General features: G+C 39.9%; 1 protein-coding gene across 1 annotated transcript in view; it reads right to left on the bottom strand.

Annotated features, from left to right (window-relative positions):
* The window catches only part of CACNA1C (calcium voltage-gated channel subunit alpha1 C), a 1,008,001-nt gene that overhangs the window by 766,318 nt on the left and 213,685 nt on the right, over nucleotides 1–27,998 (bottom strand). The window contains 3 exon segments of the mRNA XM_078156118.1: nucleotides 3,380–3,483; nucleotides 7,521–7,565; nucleotides 7,568–7,843. Coding sequence (XP_078012244.1) covers nucleotides 3,380–3,483; nucleotides 7,521–7,565; nucleotides 7,568–7,843 — 425 coding nt within the window.

The following is a 27,998-nucleotide window of genomic DNA, read 5'->3' as shown; positions in this document are numbered from 1 at the left end:
CCAAAGAAAGGACTATGAAGTTTAAATGCAGATTGAAGCATCTTATTTGCTATTTTTTTTCTTATGTTGTGTTTTGTTTCCTATTTCTGGTAGCCCCTTCTATTGCTTCTACTTCTCCCTAACAACATCACTAATGTGAAATTACGTTTAATAGGAATGTATATGTATAGCCTGCATCAGATTGTGTGCTGTCTTGGGTAGGGAGGGGGAAAGAGAGGGGAAGAAAAATTTAAAACTCAAAAGCTTATGGAAGTGATTACTGATTAATCAAAATAAATTAATAAAAAAATACAGATTATATTGCACACTTTGTACACAATGAGAAAAGAGACACCACAAACATGCAGTGATACCCCTTAAAAGAAATACACTCCCCTAAAGTACGAAAAATAGAAAATTTTCTTTCTGCACCTACTCCTGGACTATTCTTAAGCTCTAGTGATTGTTCCATGCTACTCTAGAAGAGATGCTTGAGAAGGATTGGATTTAGAAAACAGCAGCACAATTACACAGGTATCAGTGGCTCTGCCCTCTATCCAGGCTTCTAAGAAAACACACCAAACCTACACAATTCCAATCCCCTTCAATGGAAGGGAATATGATTGGGAATTCTCTTTCTCTGACATCCTTTCAAACTCACTGGCAACCTCCCTTCAAAAATTTTCCTAAATCTACTTTCAGCTTACAGGTTATAAAATCAGGCTGCTTTTAAACCCCTCTGACTAGGTGACTACCTGTGATCATAAATGTATGTTTATCTACTTCCTTGTCCATTATTGCTACTGTATATACCTTGTATTCCTCCTTTAGATTGTTTAGATTGATGTTAAGAAACTGGTCTTTATCTTCTATAATTCCCCTGTGCCATGGCCATAGTGAACATTCAACTCTCATAGGCAGAAGCTGGCTGAGTTGCTGAAGCCCAGCTCTATTTCCATTTTTCCCACACAACCTCAGTCACCCCCAGCATCTCTACAGATCTCCAGTTCAGATGCCTTATAATCTAAGCTTTAGCATAAAGTCTTAGTAAAGGAGTAATGCAATCTAAGGAATCAAAAGCGTTCTGGACAGCAAATGGTGCCATGAGGAAGAAAAGTCCTTTGCACAAACCATCTCAGTGATGTGATTGAACCTTACCTTAGAGTCATGTGAATTATTGGAAAAATAGCTGTTGTTTACTTCCTAGAACACTACTTACAGGAGGGAAGTCATGTGTCACATCACAGGTAATGACTGGTTTGAAGAAGGTGAGCTTTGGTGGGGAAATCCAGGGCTAAAGGAGTTGCTGTAGCAACCAGTCTTTTTCCCCAAATCCACTGCTTTTCTCCCAACTCTCATGCTCAAACCCACCTAACATCTACAGGCATATCACTGACAGTAAATGGGAAACTGAATCCCTGTTCGGTCCCTCCAATTCTTGTCCCCCCTGTGTTTATCTCGTCCTAGTTTTTAAAGGAGCAGTCAAGCATATGGTCAGAAAGGCCTGTTGCTGAGTGGTCTACTGTAGAGATTATCTTATTCCTGCTTAAAATCAGTTGATACAATTCACCCAAAAGCAGGAGTCTGTCATCCTGGACCCTATCATTATTTATGCTTGGATTCCATACAGGAATCTAAGAAAACTCTACGAAAATCTCTCTCCCTTCCTTCCCCCCTTTCACAACCATCTCGGAGCTTCCTTTGTTATTCCCTCACTCCCTAGAAGACAATGTCAGTCCTCCTCTGATCACCTCCTTTCTCCTCCTGACGGCCAATGAGCTGACAGTTCCCATGGGCCTAACTAAGATTAGAAGCCCCAGTCCCCACTACTTCAAAATAGCCTTTGCTCAAACCAAGTTTTTCAGGAGGAAGGGGATAAAAAAAAAATCAGTGTCATTTGTAACTAGGGTACTTAAAAAAGGAAATTACAGATTAAGTGACAGAAGTTGCAAGAATCTGATGGGAATTTTTTTGCCCTCAATGGGGAGAAAGAAAGAAAACAAATAAGAGATAAACCAAAAAGAGATAACCAATTAAGTGTTTCTATAATGCTTTTTCAGATACCACTTGTGAGATAAATCTTGCTTGTATTTATTTTGACATGGAAAAGATGTTTTGCCTGTTAAGGGATGAAGTCACACCTCAGGAAGGTAGCATGAACTGTGGCTAATGCTATTCATCTGTATTCTGGCTTCATCAGCACTCTATATTCAAGCGTTCACAAAATCGGCTTTGGAATCTCTTCCTGGGACATTCATCCCTACCTCAAGCCCCCAAGAGGCAAAAGCAGCAATCCAGCAGACACCCAATACTTTGTCCCACATGGATCAGTAACTAATTTGCCTAAGTGGGGAAATGGTTTAAATAGCTATCAAATTTGCTCAGTTCAGTGACAACAAGAAATGTCACAATGTTGCTTTTTTTTTTTAAAGAGGAAGAAAAAAGAAAGGAGTAATAAATGGCCACAACAGTGATAGCATCTGTACTTGGCAGCAATGTGAAGGACCATTCTGAAGCTTTCCTGCTTCTCATTTTTCAACAATTTCTTTGGAATGTCCTATCTCACTGATTAGAGTAAGGTGCTGAGAACATCAGGGAAAGGAGATAGTTTTGCTGACAAAACACTTTTCCCCCCACATCTCTTTTAAAACAACAGTTATCTGCATTCTGAGGCTTAGGGGGTTGGGCAAGGCAGATGATTTTTTTCCCTCCTCTGGGCCTATGGAAGAGACACAGCAGATTTTCAGAACACACTCTAAAGCTTTGTTCCATAACATGCCCAGAATGAGGAGAGTCCTTTGTTATGACTTCACAGCAAGCAAAAGTAAACATACTCTTATTTTTCCACGGAGAGCTCTAACCCCAAATTGTGAGCCTTGGCTCCCTCAGAAACTCCAAGGGAAGGCTGCCTTTCCCAAGAAAAGGAATTCTTTCTAACTTAACTTCAATGAGCAAACTGAACGTCCACAAGCAAACTTCCAAAGAGCCTTCCTGGCAATTACTCATTAAGCAATGATGCCATAGACCACCTGAGAGGCCCAAACCCCTCTAACAATGAATGACACAAATAAGACACAAATAAAAGATTTCTCCTGCAAACACCTGCACTTTTAACTTACAAAGCACATTTCAGGACACTCAAAGAAATCTGCTGCTTAAAACACATCTTACTCAGAGTTCACTAACATCTAATTGGAATATTCTTTCCTAAAATGAGCTGTGATCAGACAGGTGCTAATTTGAATAAGGAGCAAAACAGAACCGTGGATCTGAGCTCCACAGATCTTTTGTACATGCCAAAGACACATCTTACTTCTCCTGTATTTTCAATGTTCTCTCCATAGGATTGGAGACCACCTCCAGGCTTTGGGTAAGAAAACAAAAGCATAGACAGACTTACCAGGTTGGAATTGGTGGCATTGGAATCATCTTCTGGAAAGGGAATATAGATCGCTAAGGCCACACAATTGGCAAAAATAGTCAGTAAAATAATGATTTCAAATGGTCTGAGGAAGGGAGTTAAGGAAATTACTTCCAAAGAGAATATGCGCAACACAAACATACACTTTTTTTAAATTAAAGATTCATAAGAATTTTGTTTAAAGAATACATTCCAGGCCCCTTGTATTCTGAAAAGAAACATATGCCTTTTTAAGTGCTTCTGGTGGGTCTCTGCCAAAATTCTTCCTAATATGTCAAAAGCAGTGAAGGCCAGTCGCGTGCCAGAGTAAACACAAATTTCTAAAAAGTTTTTTTTCACTTTTCTGAACATGGGCTTGGGGCTGCTTTTTAAAAGCAGCATCAGCTTCAATCATCTCTCCTATTCCTCTCAGATCACCTTTTGCCCCTCCCAGGGTTACACCTGCTCATCAGTGACTTGGTAAAATGGGCTTGCAGTTAGAGCAGCTTGAGTGCAGGGGAGGATATGGGAAAGGAGGGAGGGAGGGAGAGAGAGAGAGAGAGAGAGAGAGAGAGAGAGAGAGAGAGAGACAAAGAGAGAAGGGTTGATTCTCTCATCAAGTCATAGAATGCTAAAACTGGAAGGGGTCTTAGAGACCTCCACATCTAACCCCCTTCAGCATGGTGCAGTGAAAAGAATGCTGAATCCAGAGGTCAAGATGGACCTGAGTTCAAATCCTGCCTCTGACCCTTAACCCTTATTAGCTATGTGATCTTGGATAAATTACTTAATTTTTCTGAGCTTCAGTTTCACCAACTATAAAATGAGGATGATAATATTTGTAGTATCTACCTCACAGGGTTACTGTGATGATCAATTAAGATAATACGTGTAAAGTGCTTTGCCAACAAACCTTACCAAACTATATAAATGTCAGCCATAAGTACAGCAAATGGGATACAGAAAGATTAAGTGACTTGCCCCAGGTCACGTACGTGGCACAGACAAGATTAGAATCCAAATCTTTCCAACTCCAGCCTCTTCTAGTGATGTTTCCACCACCATGCTGTCCATCCAAATTGCTAAGCAAGGGCAACTACAGCTTCCCTTTGGGGGTGGGTTCCTTTCTTTCTAGGCCAATTTGTTCACCCTGCTAAAGCTAACAAAATTCTGCCCAGCTCCCGATTGGTTTAAACGACACACCCCTTGATCCTGTTTTTCTTATCATTGCAGTGGTCCATAGGCTCACAACACTTAGCTCTGGGAGAGACTTTAGAAAGGTGATCAAGACAATTCAGTTTTTCCTATGAGATATAGAGAAGTGGACTGAATTACCAAAGGTCACATGAAAAACAGAGAACAGAGCCAGCAACCTAGCTTAGATAGTGTACCCATCTATTTGTCAAATGTCACCTGTCTCTACAAAAGTGTGTGGTTGTTAGATCACCAGACCAACCATTATCAGTCCAACCTCCATTTGAACCCTTACCTACCACCCATCATCCTATGCAAGTAGGGCTGGTATCAAATAGGATATGATATCAGTGAAATCAATCAAGGCAGATAGATTAAAAGATGTATGCTAGTTATACCATTTCAGGGTTATCTCCACCTAGCGAGTAGATGATTATTTTTAACCTACTCTCTCTACTTAATAACAGCTTTTAAGCCCCGTTCCTGGCAAGAACAACTGGTCTACCTACCTAGCTGTTTTCTTACCTATCCATCTACCCTTCCTAAACATTCTGGGAACGTCACCAAGAGCCACTACTAGAAGCTCATCTGTTTGCGCTTAATATTTGTTATGGATTGAATGTTTCTGTTGCCAGCCAAGTGGACCCTGACTCTAGTGGATCGTTTGGTCCCTCTCCTCAACCCTCCCATTCCTGACAGGAGGTATTCCTGTGTTCCTGAGAAGTCTAATAGCTTGACCTATGCCCACAATTAGAGAATGAGATTCATATAGGTTATTGGTACAGGCAAGAGATTTTGCCCAAGCCCCTGCCACTGGCTTCTGTTAACTTTGATAGCATTCAGGCAAATTTTAAATCACATAACTACTGCTATTCATTCTCCACCCTTGAATATAACTCAATTCCCCATCTGATTCACTTATTTCTTTCTAGGAGAGTACTCTCTTTCGCCATTCCCTCATATTTCTAAAGCTTCTACTTTGTTCATTTTATTCCACACTAGTGATTCTTGATAGAAGGATAGTCTCTTAAGCATATGATGGATTTCTCTCTATCCCAGCATTCTTCTCCTCCTCAGAAACCATTTCGTAGTATTTAGAACTGAAATGGACCTCAAAGTTCTTCTAATCTAACCCTCTGATTTTACAAATGGGAAAACTAAGGCCCAGAGATGGGAAGAAGCCTCCTTAAGGTCACACAGCTAGCTAGCATGTGGTAGGAACAGGATTTTGCCTAAGTCCTCTGAGCCTAAATATGGTGTGTTCTTTCCATAACTTTTTCTGCCAATGTGAATTTCCTTAGAAGGAGAGCTCTGGGCTTAGAGTATGTGATGAAGAGCTTTCAAGAAATACTATTACAAGCAGGAGTACTTTAGTAAATATTTAACAACCAGCTCTCCAAAAACCAGGACACACTTTTCATCTGCGTTATTAACATTTTCTTCATCACTTCTTAGACAAACAATAAAATAATAAATCAAGCCCTGATTTGTAGCAGTTGCTAATTTCCAAGGTGTAAATGTCCACACCGAAAATTTAATAATTGGTTCATGTGAGCTGGTACAAGCTGGCTCCAGCACACTTCTGGGCAGAGGCTATAAAATGGGGTGATAACAGCACCTGTCTCCTAGTGTTGCTGTGAAGAAAAAAATGAGATCATATCAGCAAAGTACTTTGCAAATCTTAAAGAGCTATATAAACCCTAGCTATTGTTGTTACTGAGAGGAGTGCCTGAATGAGGTGAATCCTTCAATTCATCCTCTATATAGAGGTTACCACTTCCCAGCCTCCAACTGCCTGCAAATACCTACTCCTTAGCTTCCTATTAAGCAGCACAACAGGGATTGACAGGTTACTCATATCGGAGCCCTAGGCCCCTGAACTAAGAGATGACAGTTGCCAATGTCTTCTTTTTCTAGGCTGATATTCTCTCTAACACCAGAAAGACTGGGTCACGAAACCACTCCCAGATCTGTTAAGAATGAAGGGAAGGGGAAGGAGGGAAGCAAAGGAAGACCCAGTCAAAGAGAAGATACACAAGCAGCTCATCTTGGGGAAGAGGGTGTCATCGAGAGTAATTCACTTTACAGCACAGTATAGTGGAAGGAAGAACAGACTTGAAGTCAAAGGTCTGGGTTCAAGTACTGACATGGGGGCTGACCGCTTGTGTCACTTTGCTTAAGTTACGTTTTTCAGCCTATTTTCTCACCTATAAAATGGAAATAGTACTAACACGTATTGTCTACTTCACAGAGTTCCTAGGATTGAGACTGGGAGAGGGTCTTTGAAGGTCACCTGGCCCAATACCCTCATTTTATAGGTGAGGAAACTGAGGCCCAGAAACTTATGACGAGATTATATTTTTAGTAAATAGTAAATAGTTTAAAAAAGTACAAATATACTACATTTGTAGTAAATAGTAAATACAAATACATTTATTTGTAGTAAATAAATTTGTAGTAAATATAGTACAAAATAGGACTTTACCCCAAGTCCTCTGACCCCAAATCCAGTAATCTTTTTCCTACACTATGCTGTATTAAATAAGAAGAAAATGTTTTGTAATCTATAAAATGTTACATAGATGCCCTAAAAGTTATTATTATTTCCTATCTCTGAAAGTTAGACATTGCCTATAGAGCCTGCTTAGGTTTCGGTTTTCTGAGGACCAGTACTATCTGGAGTGATGCATCATATGATAATAAATATCTAACTTGGAAGGGACCTCCAACCCATCTACTATAACTTCTTCCCCCTGTATTTCTACAGATTAGGAAACTGAGGCCCAAGGAGGTTAAGTGACTTGCCCAAGCTTACAGAGATGGCAGAATTAGATCCCAGGTCCTCTGACTCCAGAGCCCATGCTCCTTGCCCCATTGCTTCCTCAAAGTAAACACTGATAGCAGGAATAGAGCACAAATATACTGCCCAGATCACGCCAAAAAGGATATTTCCATTCAACAATGCTTATGCATGCTCTCCGGATGGGGTTTTCAGGGTCAGGCACAGCAATGCACGGGGTGGGCGAGTGGCTGTTGTGCTCCCTTGCTTCTTCTGTTTCCCATACTGCTGCCGTTTCCTCTGAGTAGAGCTGGCGGTGGAGATGGTAGCATTGCCAGCACTGCCCATCAACTTGGCTTGCCGGGCAGCATCGATGGCCGCCTGCCATGAGAGGGCCGCTCCTGGGGTGGGGATGTGCTCAGGAGCAAGCCCTGCCGCGGCATTGGCATTCATGTTGGCATGAGCTGGGCGAGGGCTCCCATAGTTGGAACCTGCAGAAGGAAATTGGAGAGAATAAGAAAGTTACTAACGAAGAAAAAGAAGAGTTATGGAGCATCACATCTCAAGAATTCTTTTAATTGCACAAAATGGAGAGCTAAGGGCAAAGATGTAGAGAATTGATAGTTGGGGGCACCTAAGTTTGAAATGATGGAAGAAACACTGAATTGAGTGTTAAGAGACTTACCTGAGTGATTTTGGGCAAAACCCTTTAGTTGCTGGGTCTAGTTTCTCCATGGTGAAAGGAGAGACTTAAACTAGGTTTTGGGTCTTTCCATCAATACAACTAGGTTCAGATTAACACAAATAATGAATATCCTGAAGTGGTCACATTATTTGAACTTGCACTGCATATTCCATTGGTCTGGAACCAATTACCACATTTTACATAATTATAAATTCAAACAGTGCAAACTGAAATGCATGTCACAACCTCAGGGGATTAATTATTCTACTTCTCACGACCTAGATCACGAGTCAAGGACTTGTGATTTTTTGAAGGCAATCAGTCAGTCAATAAAGATTAAGCATTCTATTATGTGCCAGGCACTGTGTTAAATACTGGGGATACAAAGAAAAGCAAAAGGCAGTCCCTGCTCTCAAGGACGTCACAGTCTAATAGAGTAGACAACATGCAACAACAATGTACAAACAAGCTATTTACAGGATAAGTGAGAAATATTCAGCAGAGGGAAGACCCATCTTATAGAAGGTGGTAATTCAGGAAGCCAGGAAGGCAGGAGATAAGAAGAAAAAGCATTCCAGGCATGAGGAACGGCCCACAAAAATACCCAGGCTCAAGAGACGAAGTGTATGGTTTAAAGAACAGCAAAGATATCACTGTCACTGGATCACAGAGTACTTGGAGGACAGTAAGGGATAAGAAGACGGGAAAGGAAGGAAAGGCTTTGAATGTGAAAGAGAGGATTTTATATTTTATCTTAGCAGTGATAAGGAGCCACTGAAGTTACTGAGCAGGGGAATGACGTGGTCTGTCCTGTACTTGAGGAAGATCACTTTGATATCTCAGTGGAGGAGAGCCTGAAGGGAAGGAATTGGTGACAGAAGACCAAAACACTGCAAAGTCCAGGCACGAGGGGATGAGGGCTTGCATCAGGGTGGCAGCAGTATCAGAGAAACAAAAGGGGCATATTCAAGAGATGCTTCAAAGGTGAAATTAACAGGCCTTGGCAACTTATTGAATATGGTGGGATGAGATGAGGAATTAAGAAAGATACCTAGGTTGTAAGCCTGATGGACTAGGAGGAGAGTAGTACCTTCAACAGTTACAGGGAAGCTGAAAAGAAGGAGAGTTTTTGGGGAAAGATAATGAGTTCAGTTTTGGACATGCTGAGTTTAAGATGTCTACAGGACATCCAGTTTGAGAGGTCTAGTAGGCAGTTGGAGATGTCAAGTGGAGGTCAGCACAGAGGTTAGGGCTGGATAAGAAGATTTGAGAATCATCAGCCAGAGATGATAATTGAATTCAGCTGGCAAAATCACCAAGTGAAATAGCATAATAGAAGCAGAACAAAAAAAGGGCCTAGGACAGAACCCCATGGTGTGACCTGAATGAAGATCCACCAAGGAGACAGAGGAAAAGTGGCCAAATAAATAGAAGAACCAGGAGAGAATGGTGTACTAAAAACCTAGAGATGAGATGGTATCAAGGAGAAATGGAAGTGAGTGACACTGTCAAAGGCTGCAGGGAAGACAAGAAGGATGAGGACTGAGAAAAGATCATTAGATTTGATTGTCGGTAACTTTGGAGAGAGCCGTTTCAGTTGAATGATAAGGTCAGAAGCCAAATGGCAGCAAGTTAAAAAAGAGTGAGAGGAAAGGAAGTGAAGGCACCTATTGTAAATGGCCTTCTCCATGAGTTTTTGCCACAAACAGGAGGAGAGATACGGGACAAATAGCTGGAAGGGATGAGAGTTTTTTGAGGATGGAGGAGATGTTAGCATGTCAGTAGGCAGTAGGGAATGAACCAGTAGACATAGGAGAGACTGAAAATTATTGAGAATATGGCAATGATACAGGGGACAATCTGCTGGAGAAGGGTTGTGCATATAGAGAGGTTTGCCTTGGCAAGGAGAAAGGCCACCTTTTCATGTGAGATGGCATAAATAACATGAGGATGTATGCATTACGGAGTCCATTTATAGACAATTTAGAAAGAGATCTCACTTCTCACCATTAGATTTTGTAAGAAGTTCTTCAATTTTCAAATTGAGAGATTTTCTGAGACCAGCCTACTCGTATTACTCCCTTCCAACTCTTCCATTATCTAACCAAAATGTATGACTCTCTGTGTACCCAACACACTCTGTCCCTTCCTACCTCCATGCATTCACTTATATTGTGCCTGGGAATGCCACCTCTCCTGCTTTGCACTTGCTGAATTCCTACCCATCCTTGTAAACCCATTATAAAAGGAGTTTTTCTAATACTCCATCAAGAATGCCCCTTCTTTACTCAGACCTCACATTGCATTTTGTTTTATACCTAATAATTCTAAATGTGTCTTATCTAAGGGATGATATCTGAACCATTCTTTACCATCGGTAGGGATGGTATCCAAACTTAGTATCCATGAAAAATGTTGACTCTCCCATTTTTACTATTGTTTGCTTGTGTTTTCATTATTATCTTCAATTTGTGGTTTAACTTTACAAGAATCTTTTTCATCAACTTGTTTATTTTACTGGGGCTAGTTTAGTTAAAACTAATAATATAATCTGTAAATCCACTTAACTGGGTACATGTAAACAGCAATATGCTTAAAGCAAACAAATAAGTTGAGTGTGCCACTGTCAACCTCTCAAGTTGTGGAATTACCACCAGTCCCCTAGGATACCTCATGTGATACATGACTGCCTAACATATGAGGGTGCCAAAAGTTAATTTAAATATTAAATCAGAATAAAGCTTAATTTTGTCTTGGTTTTTTTAAAGGAGATAAAACATAAGTAGAACACCTAGCACAATATTCTGAATACAGTATATACTTCATTAACATCTGTTAAATTTTGATGAATGACCTCTTAAGGGTACCCAGCAGTTTGCTGGTGGAATCCAACTTAGAATTCACAGCTCTTCAGATTTCGTATGATCATTCAGCCACCTTCCCTCTCTGGATGAATGAATTTGCAGTGCTCTGTGTCATGGCACATATCAAGAATCTCATATACAGCTTTACAGCAGAAGAACATTTCCGTTCCTTGCTATTAAATTGAGGTACATCCTTCAGCTCCATTCTGCTATAACCCCTCTCACACTCTATTCACTTCTTGATAGCCCCATTTGGGTCATTACTCCTTAGCTTATAGCAGTCATCTCTAAAATTTTTGATCATGTGCCCCACTGGTAAAAAGTAAAATAAAATAATTTGAGCATCCATCCCAAATACATGTATGTTTATAAATAATATATACAGGCTACAAAAAGTGATAAGATCAAGATGAAATAAACAATATTTTAAATTTTTTACTCCATTTGGTCAATGGTATAAATGATTGCAGCGGCTAGGTGGCTCAGTAGATAGAGTGCTGGGCCTGGAATCAGGAACACTCATTTTCTTAAGTTCAAATCATTACTCCTTAGCTTATAACAGTCATTTCTAAAATTTTTGATCATACGCCCCACTGGTAAAAAATAAAATAAAATAATTTGAGCATCTACCCCAAATACATGTATGTTCATAAATGATATATACATGCCACAAAAAAGTGCTAAGATCAAGATGAAATAAGCAATATTTTAAATTTTTTACTTCATTTTGTCAATGGTATAATTGATTGCAGCGGCTAGGTGGCTCAGTAGATAGAGTGCTGAGCCTGGAATCAGGAACACTCATTTTCCTAAGTTCACATCTGGCTTCAGACACTTATTATCTATGTCACCCTGGGCAAGTCACTTAACCCTGTATGCCTCAGTTCCTCATCTGTAAAATGAGCTGGATAGCCAAGAAAACCTCAAATGGGGTCACAGAGAGTCAGACGTGACAGATATGACTTAACAACAACTTAACAACAACTATTACAATTGTACCATAAATGTTACAATTGTACAATCTTTTGGCTGTCACTAAAAGTAAAAGTTAAATGATTTGCCCAGGGTGACACAACTAATAAGTATCAGAGTCTGGATTTGAAGTCAATTTTTATTCCAATTTCAACATTCAATTATACAGCTATTAGTCTAGCTATAGATACTGATATAGACATAAATACAGATCAATCAAATCAATCAATAAACATTTATTAAGCACCTACTTTGCGCCAGGCACTGAACTAAGTGTTAGGGAGACAAAAAGAGGTAAAAGATAGTCCCTGCCCTCAAGGAGCTTAAAATCTAATGCTATATAAATACACATATATATTCACATTCTATGTTTTTTATTTAAAACCAGACGTGCCATTATCAATGTGCTGATATGGAATATTAATAAAGAATTAATAAGAGCAATGTGATTGATTAAGTTTCATTATTTTTTAAAATCTTCATGTAATACTTTGTGATACGCCAATGTGAACATCTGGTTCTAAGTTCAGTTTATTTTGATTCTTAGTTTTAACGTCTGGAATAACTGATATGTAGAGCCAAACAAAAGTTTATTGACTATCTTGACTCAACTATGGTACTCATTTTTCAACCAATCTACCGATTATACAAAGGTTTGTACTGATATTCAGCTAGTAAATTTCTGTATTGCCTTATGTCCATCAGCTGTTCTTGCAAACTAACTGGAAGGTACTGTATTTTCATATTTTTAATAAATGGGTTCAAAATTCACTTGAACTCTTTATTTGGAAGATTTTTAAACAAGTTAGGAGATGTCATTTCTAAGTGGGTTAAGTTTGCAGACTTGCATACCTGCACAGGTGACAGTACATCATTTTGGCAACAAAAGATTAATTCTTAAATCTCTTGTGAATCATAATGGCTCCATGCCAACATTAACTATCATCTCATGGCATGTTATATACTTAGAGCAAGGTTCATCATTAGTGATAGTAGATATAAAATACTTAGTTCAAATAATCTTGATAATTTCAATTTTTTTGCCAACTTCTCAAATCTGATTAGATCATCATTTTTACGTTGTATTGGTGGCTGATCAAGAATTTGTACTAAGAGTAAACTGGCTGCCAACTCTGCCATTTTCTTTTTCTTTGCTTATGTTCCTATTATTAGTATTATCTTCAATTTGTGATTTAACTTTGCAGGAATCTTTTTAAGCTTATTTGTTTATTTTGTGAAAGCTGGTTTAGTTGAAAACTAATAATATAATCTGTAAATCCATTTAACTTGGGGACATGTAAACCATTGTAACATGGTTTACATGTCCCCTTAAAACAAACAAACAAGGTTTCACTGTCAGCTCCTCTGAATTGTGGAATTCCTACTCTCCCCTTACACATCATATGTGTACACATAGGAATTTCATATGATATATGAGAGTGCTAGTGTCAATCTAAATATTAAATAGTAATGTAAAGCTTCATATCTTTCTTTTTTTTAGATTTAAAAATATATAAATGGAAGTAGCTTCTTTCTGCACCCAAAAAGATCACCAGGGTCTCTCCCTAGAATGAACACATCCCACTTTGGTGCCATTGACTTAGAACATAAGCCTGTAGTAGGTAGGGACTATAACTCTTCAAGTCACTTTATATCATGCTTCGGACAAGCTCAAGTTTAGCCAGTGATAGAAATCTATTTCCACCTTCCTCTGATTTTTGGAACAAGAGGATGCAAATGCCGAGTTCAACCCTGGAAACACGGTGACCTTGAGACCTCCTTTGTGTAAATATCCACCATTCTGCTGCCTAAGAGTCTGTACTGGCATTAGCCTGAGATGACAAAACTCCCCTGACACTGACACTCTCCCTTCCTCCCTCCCAAGACATACAAGTGAAATGGTATCATACATTTTCCAAAAAGCAGTAGTGTCTGTACAGACCCCTGGACAAGACTCCTGCTCAGACCTCAGAAGACTACAGAAGAAACAAAGAGACTGGACACCAGGACCCAGTTCACGGAAGTATTTTGATCCCCTTCTGGGGTCCCTTAGTTTTCTTTTTTTAAAAACTGTTTTTGTAAATTTTTTATTTATTTAAAACTTAAGGACAAAATGAGAAAAGGGAAAAAAATTACCACGTACACAGCAGAACATAGAGAATTCAATATAAAATATAAATTTCCACTTCAAGGAAACCTATATAATACACATTGTTTTTAAAGCTGCCCAGCTTTTCTTTGCTTCTTTGGAAGTTTTCTTTTGTTCTTTGTTGTACACTGTTTTCCCCCTCTTCCATCCCTCTCCCTAAAGAAGGCTATAATTAAGCACAGATATATATACATATACATAGATATCTATAAACATACATATATGTATGTATATATATATATATATATATATGCAAAACCATACTATGCTTGTTTCTACTTGTCATGCTTCTCTGAAGGTGGTAGTACACATAGTGGGGAAGCATGCTGGTAAAACATCTCTCACTGGGCTTCAGATTCTACTTGTGTCACCTCTGGCAATCTGCTGACCTGCAAAGCCATAACATTGTCATTTAAAGTAGCCCTGGTCATTCCTAGAATGTCTTTCTTTGGTGCGGTGTGCTCTCCCTAGGGAGAATCACACTATTTAGTATTTGCCCCATCTTAGCCCACTTCCCAAACCTTCCAGATAGACAAAATTTGATTTAAATGAACATCAAGGATGACCTTGAAGAGAAAAGGAAGAGAGGAGACATAAGACAAACCGCAGCCTGATAGGACAATGTGTAAGGAGGGTGTCAGCACTGTTGCCAGGTAACCAGCTTCAGTCTTCTCTTGACTGTTCAAACAGTAGCACCTCAGGTCTTTTTTGGTACCACATGGCTAACCCCTTTTCTTCCTGTAGGTGCTTCTCATGTAGTTTCAGCCACCTGGCTACCCCCAAAGCCTGGGATGATCTCCCAGTTTGTGGAGGGATGGCTTTGGCCATATGTCTCCCCATGCCTCCCCTCTGCCTTTCTGCCCCAGCTACCACAACTATTTACCTGGGCTGCCCAGGAGGAGTCAAAGTAACTCTAAAGCCTAAGATCAATAGCATACAATGCCCTACACTGAGAGGCACAGAAGGGCCCAGAAAGTCATTATCATTGTCTCTTCCCTGACCCTGGTATGTTCATAATGAATAAAAAAAAAAAAGAATATAAAACATCCCCTCCCAAAACTGTAACCTCACTCTCTTTTAGGTTTGAGACCTCTTGGTATATAAACTCCTCTGGAGACTACACTTAGAGAGTAGATTTGAAATAACAAATAATAGTAATGACAATAATTGTGTTTTTCATGCACCTGAGGCTCACCAGCTGCTTCATTAGCTAGCAAGCATGAACACCTCCATTTTACACATGGGAAAACAAAGACAGAAGCTTCATGACTCACCAAAGGTCACAGAGTGAGTGAGACAATAAAGAATTATGCATAGAACAGGGAACCCAGAGAAAAGTGGTAGAATATACTTCCTCCTCCACAGGACAGATTACACAACACACACATGTCTACTACCCACCTCACAGGGGCTTCCTGCCTCACAGGGCTGTTGTGAAGGAAAATGCCTTGAAAACATTAAAGCACTATATAAATGTGAACTCATATTGTTTTTACACACAGATACAAACACACCCTCTACTAAGCTTCTAGGAACAGAAGGCTGGAAATATTGCATTTCTATCACTGAGCTCTTATGTTAGGCTCAGTATATATGCAAAGAGCTGCCTTCATCCAATAATCTCACAAATCCTTACTAACAATCCCTTGTTAACTCTCCTGTTACCACTAGCATATAGATGTAATGTTACAGCCTCCATTTCCTCCATATATAATGGCCATCTTGAACGTGCTTGCTTTGAAGAAAATAAAGTAGATTTTTACTTGCAAAATGTGGGTCTTTTTGTCAAAACAAAGTCCTAATTTTTAGTTGGGAAAATATGGCGATCATATTAATATAGATCATATATAATATGTATAATAATATAATCATGAGACCAAAGAGGATTTAAACACCTACTTCACATAAGAAATATCAGTTCTAACTTCTTGGTTTGACAAGTGGTATAATATTCTTCTTTCTGGACACCCCCTCTGGCATGTAACCAAGTATATCAGATAGTATTTTATTTTGGAACTGAAGTTTCCTCTTCCTTTACATACTATCTACAGTACCTTTATAACCTTTTCATAATCAAAAATTCATCAGCCCCTAATATAGTCCCTTAAAAATATTCCCAAAAAAGATTTTTTTAATTAAAAAAAATAAAAATATTCTCAGACCCTGACTTCATACTCTTTCCAGCCTCAACCCTTAATCTTGATTCTTCAATAGCACAATGCAATCCCAAGGAACCCAGAAGGTCCTAGGAGTTTTTAACTCTGCTGAATTTGGGGGTTGAGGTGGGGACACATAATAAGAGACCATCTATCTAGGCTCATTGGGCATTTATTGTAAAGATGCCAAAGATGAACAGAAATGACATGTTTATTCTGAGTCCCCTCAGCCTTGGTTTCCCCACTTGTAAAATAAAGGGATTGGAATAGATATTCTCTGAAGCCCTTTCCAGTTCTATGTTACTAACTCATTCTCATTATGAACCTAACTCAATTTTATTCAACAAGTATTTTTAAAGACTATCTATAAGCTAAGCATGAGGTTTGCCCTGGTAATACAAAGACAAAAACAAAAACGTACCCAAGGATCTTACATTCTACTGGGGGAATGAGGGAACAACATATATAAGTAAATGTAAAGTATATACAATATATACAACATCATTTCAGCAAGGAGACAAAAGCACAGAATGGGAAGAGGAGGGAAGGAGATCAGAAAAGGCTTATTGTGGAAAGAGGCAACTGAACTGAGCTCTGAAGGAAGCTAAGGATTCCAAAAACTGGAGGTGATAAAGCTGCATCTTACTACTAGTCCAAGAGCTCCAGGAATAGCAACAATACCATCTCACCCTACCCCAAACCGCTGGCCCTGCTTTCTGCATGAAGCCAGCACAGCTGACGCAGCAAAAGAGACAGAACTGGAGTGGACCGGGTGGATCAACCTACCTCCACCACCCCTCAGACCCAGATGGAGCCAACCCAGAAGCCGGAGCCCAAGAGCCCCAGGAATGGTAGTACTTCCCCACCCCAACCCCCCAGACCACTCACTCATCTTCTAGCACAGACCCATCACCCAGAGAATTAACCTTTGAGAAGATACAACCTGACAACTGTTTCTGCAGATGACGCAGAACCTGCATCCTCAGCAGCTACTACTACTGAAGTCACAGACAATGGTGCTGTCAGGTGGTTCAATATCATAAAAGGACATTTTTTTTAATTAGTGGAAATAACATTGAAGAAGAGGCAGTAACTTCTACTTAATCCTACTCTAAGGACCATAGGCCTTTCCATTTGACGTGTAGCTAAAACACTACACGTATGCCATCTCCGCCCCTTAGAATGTGAGCTTCTTGAGAACAAAGACCACCTTGATTTTCCATTTGAATCTCCAGTGTTTATCACAGTGTTTTAAAAACTTTTGTTGTTCAGTAATTTTCAGTCATGTCTAACTCTTCATGACCCCATTTGGGGTTTTCTTGGCAAAAATATAAGATTGGTTTACCATTTCTTCCCCCATGCCTTTTTACAGATGAGGAAACTGAGGCAAACAGGGGGAAGTGACTTGCCCAGGGTCACACAGCTAGTAAAGTGTCTGAGGACAGATTTGAACTCAGGAAAATGAGTCTTCCTAACTCCAGGTTTGGTGCCTTATCCACTGCACCACCTAGCTGCCTGTTTTATACATAGGTAAGCACTTAATAAATGCTTTTCCACTGATTCATTCCAGGACAAAATTATTCCTCTCTTCCAATTTTTCCTGATTGTTTTTGTATTCCTCTTTCTCAGTTCTTTCCCATACTAATGGTTTGAGCTGGACCCACATCCTCACCCCTTAGTAGCCTCTCTCACTTCACAGGAGTGTAATTTTATTCCTGTTTAACAGCTCATATTTATGTAGTCTTTTAATATTTACTAAGGTCTCTGTTCATCGTAATTCTATAAGGTAGGCAGTGAAAGTATGATTCCCCCTTTTACAGATGTAAAAACTGAGGCTCAGTTGACAAGTGAAGTGTCTTGGACAGGGTCACACAAAGAATTGTCAAGGGATTCAAATACAGATCTCTTGACTCCCAGCCCAATGGTTCTCCCGACTCTCAGTCCAGTGGTTCTTTCCACTATAACACATGGTCTCTCAGGTTCTTTTTAGAGTTATTTACTTGGGGTGTGGTAGAAAGAGGAATGGAATTAGAATCAGGACATTAGGGTTCAAATCCCAGCTCTAACCCTTACTACCTATGTAACCTAGAGTAAAACATTTAATATCTTTGATTATGAATTTCCTAATCTGAAATGAGGATCTATAAAGGTTCTTTCTAGTCTAAATCCTATGATTCTATTCATCTTCTCAGGCTCCCTTCCTCTGTGTTAGCATTATATGATTTTTTTGCTCACTTCACTCCACAAGATATACCAGCACTGTCATGCCCATTTTATAGATAACAAGCTCAGAGATGACTAAAGGCCTAGCTCAAGATACATAATCAGTTGTGACACACACAAAAAACCCCCATAAAACAAACAAACAAACAAAAAAAACATAAACACGCAAACTGCCTTTCCCATCTGACTCTCCTCATTCCTGGGGTGAGGAACAACACTCATCACTAAAGAAATTAAAGCCAAGTTGAGGAAACCGAGGCTCTCTGAAGCTGTGACTCATGCAGGATCACAGCATTCCTAAGTATCAGCACTGGGATTTAAACCCAGGCCTTCCTTCAAATCCAGTGTTTTCTTCCCTGAAACCTGCTTGTAAGAAGACAACTGACCCAGCCAAGAGACCCAGGAAAGAAAACTTTGATTTCTGGCAAAATAATACACTTGAGTCTGGAGCAGTGCCATGGAGGTGAAAGCAACTCACATTGTATTACTGATGGCTTTTCTTAGCAGAAAATAATGACCCTATAAGAAGAGCCCAATTTTCAAATTATAAAACCAATTCAAAGCCCCATCCTCCAGCGGCCAGCTGAAAATTTTCCATGGGGTATAAGTGAGCTGTGGCTCTTGTCTCCGTGTCAATGGCCCTAAAGGTTTCATCTCACAACTAGCCCCATAGTTCTGTCTTAAGGAGTCCCCACTGCCAGACTGCCCAATAGCAAGGGTGTATAAGATAACTTCCATTTGTCAAATGGCTCAGCTTTCCTGGGGTGAGTGTGAGGGTGTGGATGGAAACCCTCCTCTCCCCCTTAAAAAGGCTTGCTGGTTCTCGGTGAAACTCTTCACTTAGAAGGAAGCAAGAAACTCCCCCATGGAAATGAGTCTGGTAGTCCAATCTGCTCAGATTGGCTAGACTAGTGTCATATTGCTTCATGGGAATCCACGTCACAGTGTCTGCTTATGGATATTTCTGTTCTCAATTGTAAACTCTCAGAGGGGTGAAGACTGAACTCGCATTGTCTTCATCACCTACACAGCACATAGTACTTTTAAAAATAAGTTATTAAACATCTATTAATTGTAATGCACTATGATCAGGACTAAGAAAGATGCAAAAATCAATAGATATAGTTCTAGCCCTCAAGAGTTTATATTCTAATTAGAGAAAATAAATGAATGAGCATCTCTTGTCTTTGGTTAATTTCCATTTATAGATTGGCTCTCTTCACAGTATATACTCAATACGTATCTGATGATGATGATGATGATGATGATGATGATGATGATGATGATGATGATAACAATAATGAAGACAGATGATGAGCTAGTGGCAGCTACATGGTGAAGTGGATAGATTACTGGGCTTGGAATTAGGAAAACTCATCTTCATGAGTTCAAATCTGGCCTCAGACACTTACTAGCTGCTTGCCCAGGGGCAAGTCACTTAATTCTTTTTGCCTCAGTTCCTCATCTGTGAAACGAACTGGAGAGGGAAATGGCAAATCACTCCAGTATCTTTGCCAATAAAACCTCAAATGGGGTCATGAAGAGTTGGACATGACTGAAAGAACTCAATAACAATAGATTTTGGTACTAAAGAAATTTGATGGGGTTAGACTAATTTTTCCCCAAAGAACAGATTTGAACTCTTAACGCTAGGCCACGAGGTTGAGTTTGGAGATTTTAGAGTCAGGATTTCTAGGAGAAAATCTTCTAAGAAACTATTTTTCTGAGTGGTTTAGTGGCTAATTGAGGGATGAGCCACCTTCATGGCCATTAGAACAAATTGTTCTCACCCACCCATTTTCTGGGGGAAGTCTTCACATGCTTGAGGTAGACATCCCCTAACAATAACAATGAATGAGACAAGAAATTGGGCAAAAGGAGAAACTAGTTGCCACTGTTCTACGTGGTGTGTGAAAAGGGCAATGAATCTGAAGTCTGGGGAACTGGCTGTACTATTTACTAACTGAGTGAGCTTTGACAAGTCATTCACATCACTGGGCCTTAGTTTTCTCTCTATAAAATCAATCAATCAATCTTTATTAAATGTCTACTATGTGCCAGGAACTGTACTAAAGAGCAGGAACACAAAAAAAAAAGAGGTAAAAGACAGTCCCTGCCCTGAAGGACCTTATAGTTTAATGGGGGAGACAACATGCAAACTTATACAAAGCACGCTATATACAGGAGAAATAGAAATAATTAACAGAGGGAAGGCACCGGAATTAAGAAGGGATGGGGAAGGCTTCCTGTACAAGGTGGGATTTTAGTTGGGACTTAAAAGATGCCAGGGAGGTAAGAGTTGAGGAGGGAAAGTGTTCTAGGCACAGGAGAGAGGGAGAGAATATGCTCAGAATCAAGAGATGGAGTATCTTGTTTGTGGAACACCCAAGAAGACAGTGTTACTGGATTGAAGAGTACATGTCAGGGAATAAGGTATAAGAAGACTGCAAAGATAGGAAGGAGTTAGGTATGGAGGATTTTGCCAAACAAAACATTTTTTAATTACTCCTGGAAAGCCACTGGAGTTTATTGAGTGGGATGGGTGTGTGTGTGTGTGTGTGTGTGTGTGTGTGTGTGTGTGTGTGTGAGAGAAGAGAGAGAGAGAGAGAGAGAGAGAGAGAGAGAGAGAGAGAGAGAGAGAGAGGTGATCGGACCTGCACTGTAGGAAAAAATAAGGGGAATCTTCTAGGTAATGCTTAAAGTTCCTTACACTTCTACGATCTTCACCTCTGAAAAAAAAAGTTATGTTATTCCTCTAGCCACCACAAAAATGCCCAAATGTCTTAGTGCTATCCAGGGACTCCTAAAGTAAAGCAACCATAAGAGTGAAGTATATGCAGCTGGTCATGATCCCACAGCACCATTGCTCTCTTTAGAATCTTCCCAGATATCAGTAAAAGCAAAATGAACAGCAGCAGGAGTTCATGTCAAGGCAAAAGTGAGAGAAGAATTGCAAATACTCTTCTTTCTACAGCCCTGATGCTCTCTCTCACTTTTCAATGACTCCTTTTTTACAGGAACTGCTTTCTCACATCACATGGATTACCCAAGTTGCTTGCAAAAGCCCTGATGACTGATAAATGAAGATTTGACTCTTTGACTGATAAATGAAGTTTTCTCTCTGCCTCCTCAGTGAATTTTAGCAGTCCCACCCTTAAGTTCACAGCACAAAACCTGGAGCAGAAATGTCTCAGATTCTTTGCTTGATAACGGACCATTAATTTTCACTCCCCAGTAAGTTACAAAAATAGCAGGAAGACCCAACATAACAGATCTCTTAGGCTTAGTCAAGACCCTGAAACCCTATCTCGATTCCAATGACAAGGTTGGTAAAAGAATCTTCTATACTTCTCCATACTATAATTAGACTTATGATGAGGAATGGGTATGGGAATTGAGGAGTATGATAAGCTTTGCACTTTGTTCTAAATTGTAAAACTTCCGGTAAAGTACTTTTACCGATTTAAATGTGATGCAACCGAGAGAGAGAGAGAGAGAGAGAGAGAGAGAGAGAGAGAGAGAGAGAGAGAGATACACTAGAATTCTAACTAATTGAAATCCCAAATGACCCATACGAAAAAAATCTACAAATGACAACAACAAAAAGTCCTTTGTGGATATTTGCCCAATTTCTTTGCAACGTGACTAACTGGCAAGTTGTTTTGTTGTTGTTTTTCCCTTCATTTTGCAGATGGGAAAACTAAAGTTGAATGCCACTGAAGCAAGTTGGATCTTGGCCTCAGAATGGAACTCTGTATTACTGCACTATCATTGAGTTAATAGACTGGTGCTTTATAAACGATGTTCTGCAGAACCCTGATATTCTGTGCAATATAAATACTGTCCAGTCCTAGAACTTGGGCCTCAGGCTCCAGGCCTCACCAGGAATCAAGTTCTATATGAAGGGTTTTTTCTGGTTATATATCATCTACTCACTCCACCCTGTCATTGACAGTGGCATTTTAAAATTTCACTTATATTTTATTTTAAGAACTTTGTCAGTATGCCATTTGGTGCATATATACTTAATATTGTTCAGTCAGGCCTTGGAGATGTCATCACCAGGTATTTACTGACTTGGATACTCAATCTAACCCTTCTGATGGCTCAACCTGTTTTTCCATGGTATTTAAGAGAGAGAAAACTGACACTACCCTCCATCATGACAGGATGCTTGCCAGTGGAAATCCCAGTCAACTGGTACTTCTCCTATGGAACTGCCAACCACTGAAAGATGTCATGAAGGACCCCACAGTGAGAGAATATAAACCATGGAAGAACCCTAGAATTTTGGGGTTTTCTAACAACTACACTGAAGAAACTGACTTTTGTTTGCTTGTTTTTAATTTGAAATTTTAAGACCAAACACAATTTTAACACATAGATTTTGTTGTGATTCTCTGGTGCAAACCACTGTGGAAAAGACAATGCTAAATTCGCCCTGGGAGCCCAGAGACATTTCTGGAATTGGGGACATGGACAAATGTGCCAATTACACACCCATTTATTTAACTGTCTGAGGACAGACAGGGGTACTGCATCAGTTTAAAAAGTTTCTACCCTCACCCCCAAACTGGGAACCATAATTCTCATTTTCCCTTTCAATAAGCAAAGAATTCAGGCCCCAAAAGTATCTTCCCCAGCCCCAGAAAAAAAAAATGGCCATTTCTTGCACTTCGGAAATAAGAGCACAAGCATTGGCCTAGATAGGTCTCTGGCTTGGTTGCTTTGGGGATTGTGTGATGTTCTCCTCCTCAGCATGGGAGAAAAGTCAGGCCCCAACAGAAGCAACACCAAAAGCACTACTGCAAACATAGGAGGACACTGGCATTGAAAGCCCCCAGCAACCTTCTGCATAGGGGTAGATGAAGGTTTGACATGCTAGGGGTAGAGGCAGGTCCACACAGTACCAATGTATTCAGTCCCAGAATATGACACAAGAGCTCAGGGAGTAGCAATTGACCCTGGCAGAGTGGGCAGTGGGCACAGACATGAACCTCGGCAATTCTAGCCAAAAAACAGGTGGCACAGATGAGGGCCCTAGTGAGCACAAATGCAGGCATTGATCCAAGGGGTAAGGGGCAGGAGACATCGACAGAAGCAGTGGACACAAGATTTAGGCTCTAGTAGTCAGTAGCAGTGGGCAGAGGGCAGAGATGCAAGCCCCAGAGGCAGGACGCAATGGAGAGAAGATTGGCTCCCAGCATTGGTGGCAGTCTAGGGGCAGAAAAGTTGACATTAACATGTGCAGTGGCAAAAGACAGACTTACAGTAGCCCATTGCTTGCTGTTATTACAATTACCAATTGGCTTCTCTACATTGCTGCCAATATGATATTCAGTGTTCATTGTACAACTCCTCCCTAGGAGGGCTTGGAGAACCAGCGGGTGCTATTGTTGGGAAGGAGCTTCCTTTATGGAAACAATGGGGAGGTGTAAGTGTCTAACTAGTCCCTACAGAAGGAGGGGACAGTCCCCAGAGGCCTCACAAAGCAAAGATTTCATATTTGACTCCCCTCTTCAGGGGGCCCCCCAGGAAGAAGGGAGCCCTGGAAGTTAGTCCAGGGAAAATAAAAGGGGTGATGGTACAGGGCAATTGTCCCTTATCTGTGATGGTGATTGGTCACTTTGCAGGAAATGACATCATCTTTGCTATAGCCCTGATGTTCCTGGTACTGCTCCTGCTTATGGTCACCTTTTTATATTGAAAGATCCACTATGAGCTACAAAGATTTGGCATCACCCACAACATGGTCCTGACCTGCAATAAGAATCAGTGACTATGAAGGAAATGTCATCATCTTTGCTATAACCCTGTTTTTCCTAGTGCTGTTACTGCACATGGTCACCTTTTTACATTGAGAGACTCACTGTGAAATGCAAAGATTTGGCATCATTCACTATATATGGACTTTATTGTTTGGACCTAGGATTCTCCCATAGTCAGTCATTTCTCCGAGGAGCCATGACGCCATTTTGTTTTGTTTTGGTTACGTTTTTGGTTTTGGTTTTCTTCCTTCTTCCTTGAGTGCTTGTCTAGGTCAGGGGTGACCAGTAACAGCCACAAGGTCATTTCAGAGGCAGAACATGCTCTGGATCTTAAGCACCTTACCACCAAAGGATGGAATATGACAAGAACAGATGAACCTTCCCCCACCCCACCCCACTTCAGTTTAGGCTAGTTTTTCCTTAAAAGATATTGAGACATTCCACATGATTTGGTTGGTTCAGAGGATTAAAGGCTGGAAATGTTGACATGACTTCCTGACTGCAAAGTAGCCATGAGGAGCTTGAGGTACTCTCAGATGATTGGTTAATGGGAGCTTTACTCACATGAATTGATTCAAGGGTTCTCAATGATTATTTTTGTTAAATATACTTCTCTTGCAATGGCTAAATAAATCTCCTTTTGTTAACTATTGAATCACCTACCAGTGTTTATTTCATTCCATAACAAGCCTAAATTACCAAGGGACTGACGTGAGTCAGCCTAAACCAGAATAACTTTCATTTAGACATTTTTTATGATTTCCCTTGAAGATTCCAGATATTTAGTACTTCCAAATAAGCTCTTTTAGTATTTTGTCTAATTCTATAAAGCATTTGCTATGTAGTTTGAATGGTATAACACTAAATCTTTAAATTAATTTAGGAAATTTAGGAAGTTTAGGAGAATTAATTTAGCAACCAATTAACTTATTTTATAGGCATGGCCAAAACATGAAAGGTGAGTATTTCTCTAATTCTTAAAGCCTCCTTTTACTTTTTTAAAGAATGTTCTGCAGTTGTGTCTATATCATAGGGTCAGAAAATCAACAAGCATTTATTAAGCACTTACTATGTGCCATTGTTCTATGCACTGGTGATATAATGAATGACAAAAAAAAAAGGTCCCTTCCCTCAAGGAGCTCACATTCTAATGGTGGAGGCAGCATATTCTTTTAAGAACTTAGCTGATATGCCATTTGGTGTAGATATACTTAATATTGGTGTTTTTCATTAGGTATGATGCCCTTAAGCATAATGTGGTTTTCTGCATTTGTCCCTCTTGAGACGCTCAAATGTTTTCATTTCATGATTTCAACTACTGTTTTTTATAGTCTCCTGAAGTGTAATAGATTTTACTCCGTATGCTCATTTTCACTCAAAATGTGACTCTTGTTTACAGCAAACTGTTTTTAAAAAGACATTCTCCCATTCTCTTTCTTTTTATTAGGGAATTTAATCCATTCACGTTTATCGATATATGGTTATGGTTTGCATTTTATTCTCATATATACAAAAAATGCATATAATATGCTAAATGTTTTTACTCCCATTTTTAAAAGTCAGCACTTAGTCCTTACCATTTGCTCTCCTTATACTAATCCGAACCTCTCTCTCCCCTAAACTTCCCATCCTTCCCATTAAATTCCACATTCTTTGAATTTAATTATTATTCTCATCCTCTCTTTTGTTGTTGCTTTTTTTTACTCTTCCCTTTTCCCTTTTCTACATCTTATATTCCTTGCATTGCCCATCCATTCTGCTATTTCAGTGAACCTCATGCATACTGATAGTCTCTGAGTAGATCCAGTCTAATGTCTTCAAACTAACTGACTCTCCTCTCAAAAATATGCCAACAACCAGAAGGCTAGTAGGGGAAAATCCTAGAACAACATATTCAAGCCACTGCAATTGTCTTAGAGCCTTAAACTCTCTCTTAGCTATGATAAAGAAACTCTCACAAGGGGCAGATCATTCTGGCCAATACACACATACATACACACATACACACACACACACACACACACACACACACACACACACACACACACACACACACGACTTCAAATTTGTGCCAGGCTCCAGAGTCCATCTAAACACATCTTTCTCAACTTTCTCAAGAGCCACTCTATAAGATTAGAAATCCCACCTGGTGTAATCTCCAAAGTACAGTGTCAGCTGAGATACTCTGCCTCATGCTCTTTGCAAATATATGCTATGATAAACAATTCAACAAACCTTTATTATGTGCTTACTGCATACGATGTGCTGTGTAGCCACTGAAGGAGACACAACTCTTCCTGAGGTACTAGACTTCATGGGACACTGCAATCCACTAATTAATTAATTAATTGATTGATTGATTGATTGATTAATTAATTAATTAAGCCATTGATGACTAGTCAGATGAAAACTGAAAGCTTAGTCAGCCAATAACACTGGTAGAAAGAAGTGGTCTCCTTTCTCAGAAGCAGAATCCAAGTTTGGGATAGTTTGGCAATTTAAAAACACATTAGTTTGTTTTTTTTTAATCTTGCATATAACCTTATAAGCAGCTTTGTTAGGTTCTGAAAATGCAGCTAAGTCCATTTTACTGATATTTGCTCCAAACACCAATTCACCTGAAAATCAGATCCCATTGCAGTCTGCTAGGCATAATGGTTGGCTGTCTACATAGGTGATCTACAGGAGACTGAAAGGCTCCAGCTGCCCCCAAATCTCTTTTCCACCCTGACTACCTGCCAAGCCACTTTCCTCTGCTCTCTGACCTAAGATTCTCATTAGAGTCACTCATATGAGTTTGACAGTAAAGGCAGGCATACTGTCTTCAGAAAGCTGCTTTTCAAATGCACATAAATTACTTGAGGGAGGAGGGAAACCCTGGGGTTCTTTCCCACTTGGAACATTAGCACCATTACATTTACAGGAGTAGCTAGCTGTATTACCTTGGAATGGACAAACAGCTGAATATGGAGACAAAAGATAAGAGTATGGCAGGGATACGCCCTGAGTGGCTACAGGCAAAACCATAGCCTGCAGACCAGAGAGGGTATCCTACTGGGAGTGAGACCATAAGCGAAGAAGCACAAGGGCAGTAAGGGTAAATTCTACATGATGAATGAGGCATTCGGGACAGTGGCACGGAGAGAGCAACATTAAAGATAAATTTCCCCGCACTGTTTTGCTTAGGTCTGGCTCTCCTTCAGACTTAACCAACAACACGGTTTTATGTTTAAGACTCTAGAGGTATGGCTATATTTCTGACTCAACCTGCAATGTACACAAGTGCACATTGGCCATGTGCATGCTACATACTTCGCCGTATTAACAGTCACTCATATGCAAAACCTCACTACCAAAAAAAGCAAACCCTGATTCAAATAAAATAATTATATTTATGAAACTTTGAAATATATGCTTCTTTTCTCAAAACTCTCTTTTTTGAAGCTTTAGAATATTCAGAATGGCTGCTGTTGGGCATATAAATCTTGGTAGTGTATGTGAAAGTCAATCAGTGCAAACCTCTCACGCTGAATCCCAAAGGTCCTTGAAAATGGCTGAGAGTGGGCTCTGGCTGCACGTGAACTCCATTGATCTATATGAGCTTTTAAATCATTCCATTATCAGAGGGATTTCAGTTTGTGTGGGAGTCATATCACCTTTGTACAGCCATAAATACAGATACCCATATACACAACCTACTTAGCCTATCTCTCTGAATATGCCTAATTCTCATTAACGTAGAACACCCTCCCACCCCACCCCACCCCAACAAAGCAGATCACTGGAATACCTCCAGATGCCCACAAGCTGTTTAATAACAGGGCTTTGT

This window comes from Phascolarctos cinereus, unplaced genomic scaffold, assembly GCF_003287225.1.
Source record: "Phascolarctos cinereus isolate Bilbo 61053 unplaced genomic scaffold, phaCin_HiC Scaffold_1;HRSCAF=81, whole genome shotgun sequence".
In the NCBI taxonomy this organism is placed as follows: domain Eukaryota; kingdom Metazoa; phylum Chordata; class Mammalia; order Diprotodontia; family Phascolarctidae; genus Phascolarctos; species Phascolarctos cinereus.
The sequence above is the reverse complement of the archived record's forward strand: the minus strand, read 5'-3'. Positions and strand labels throughout refer to the sequence as shown.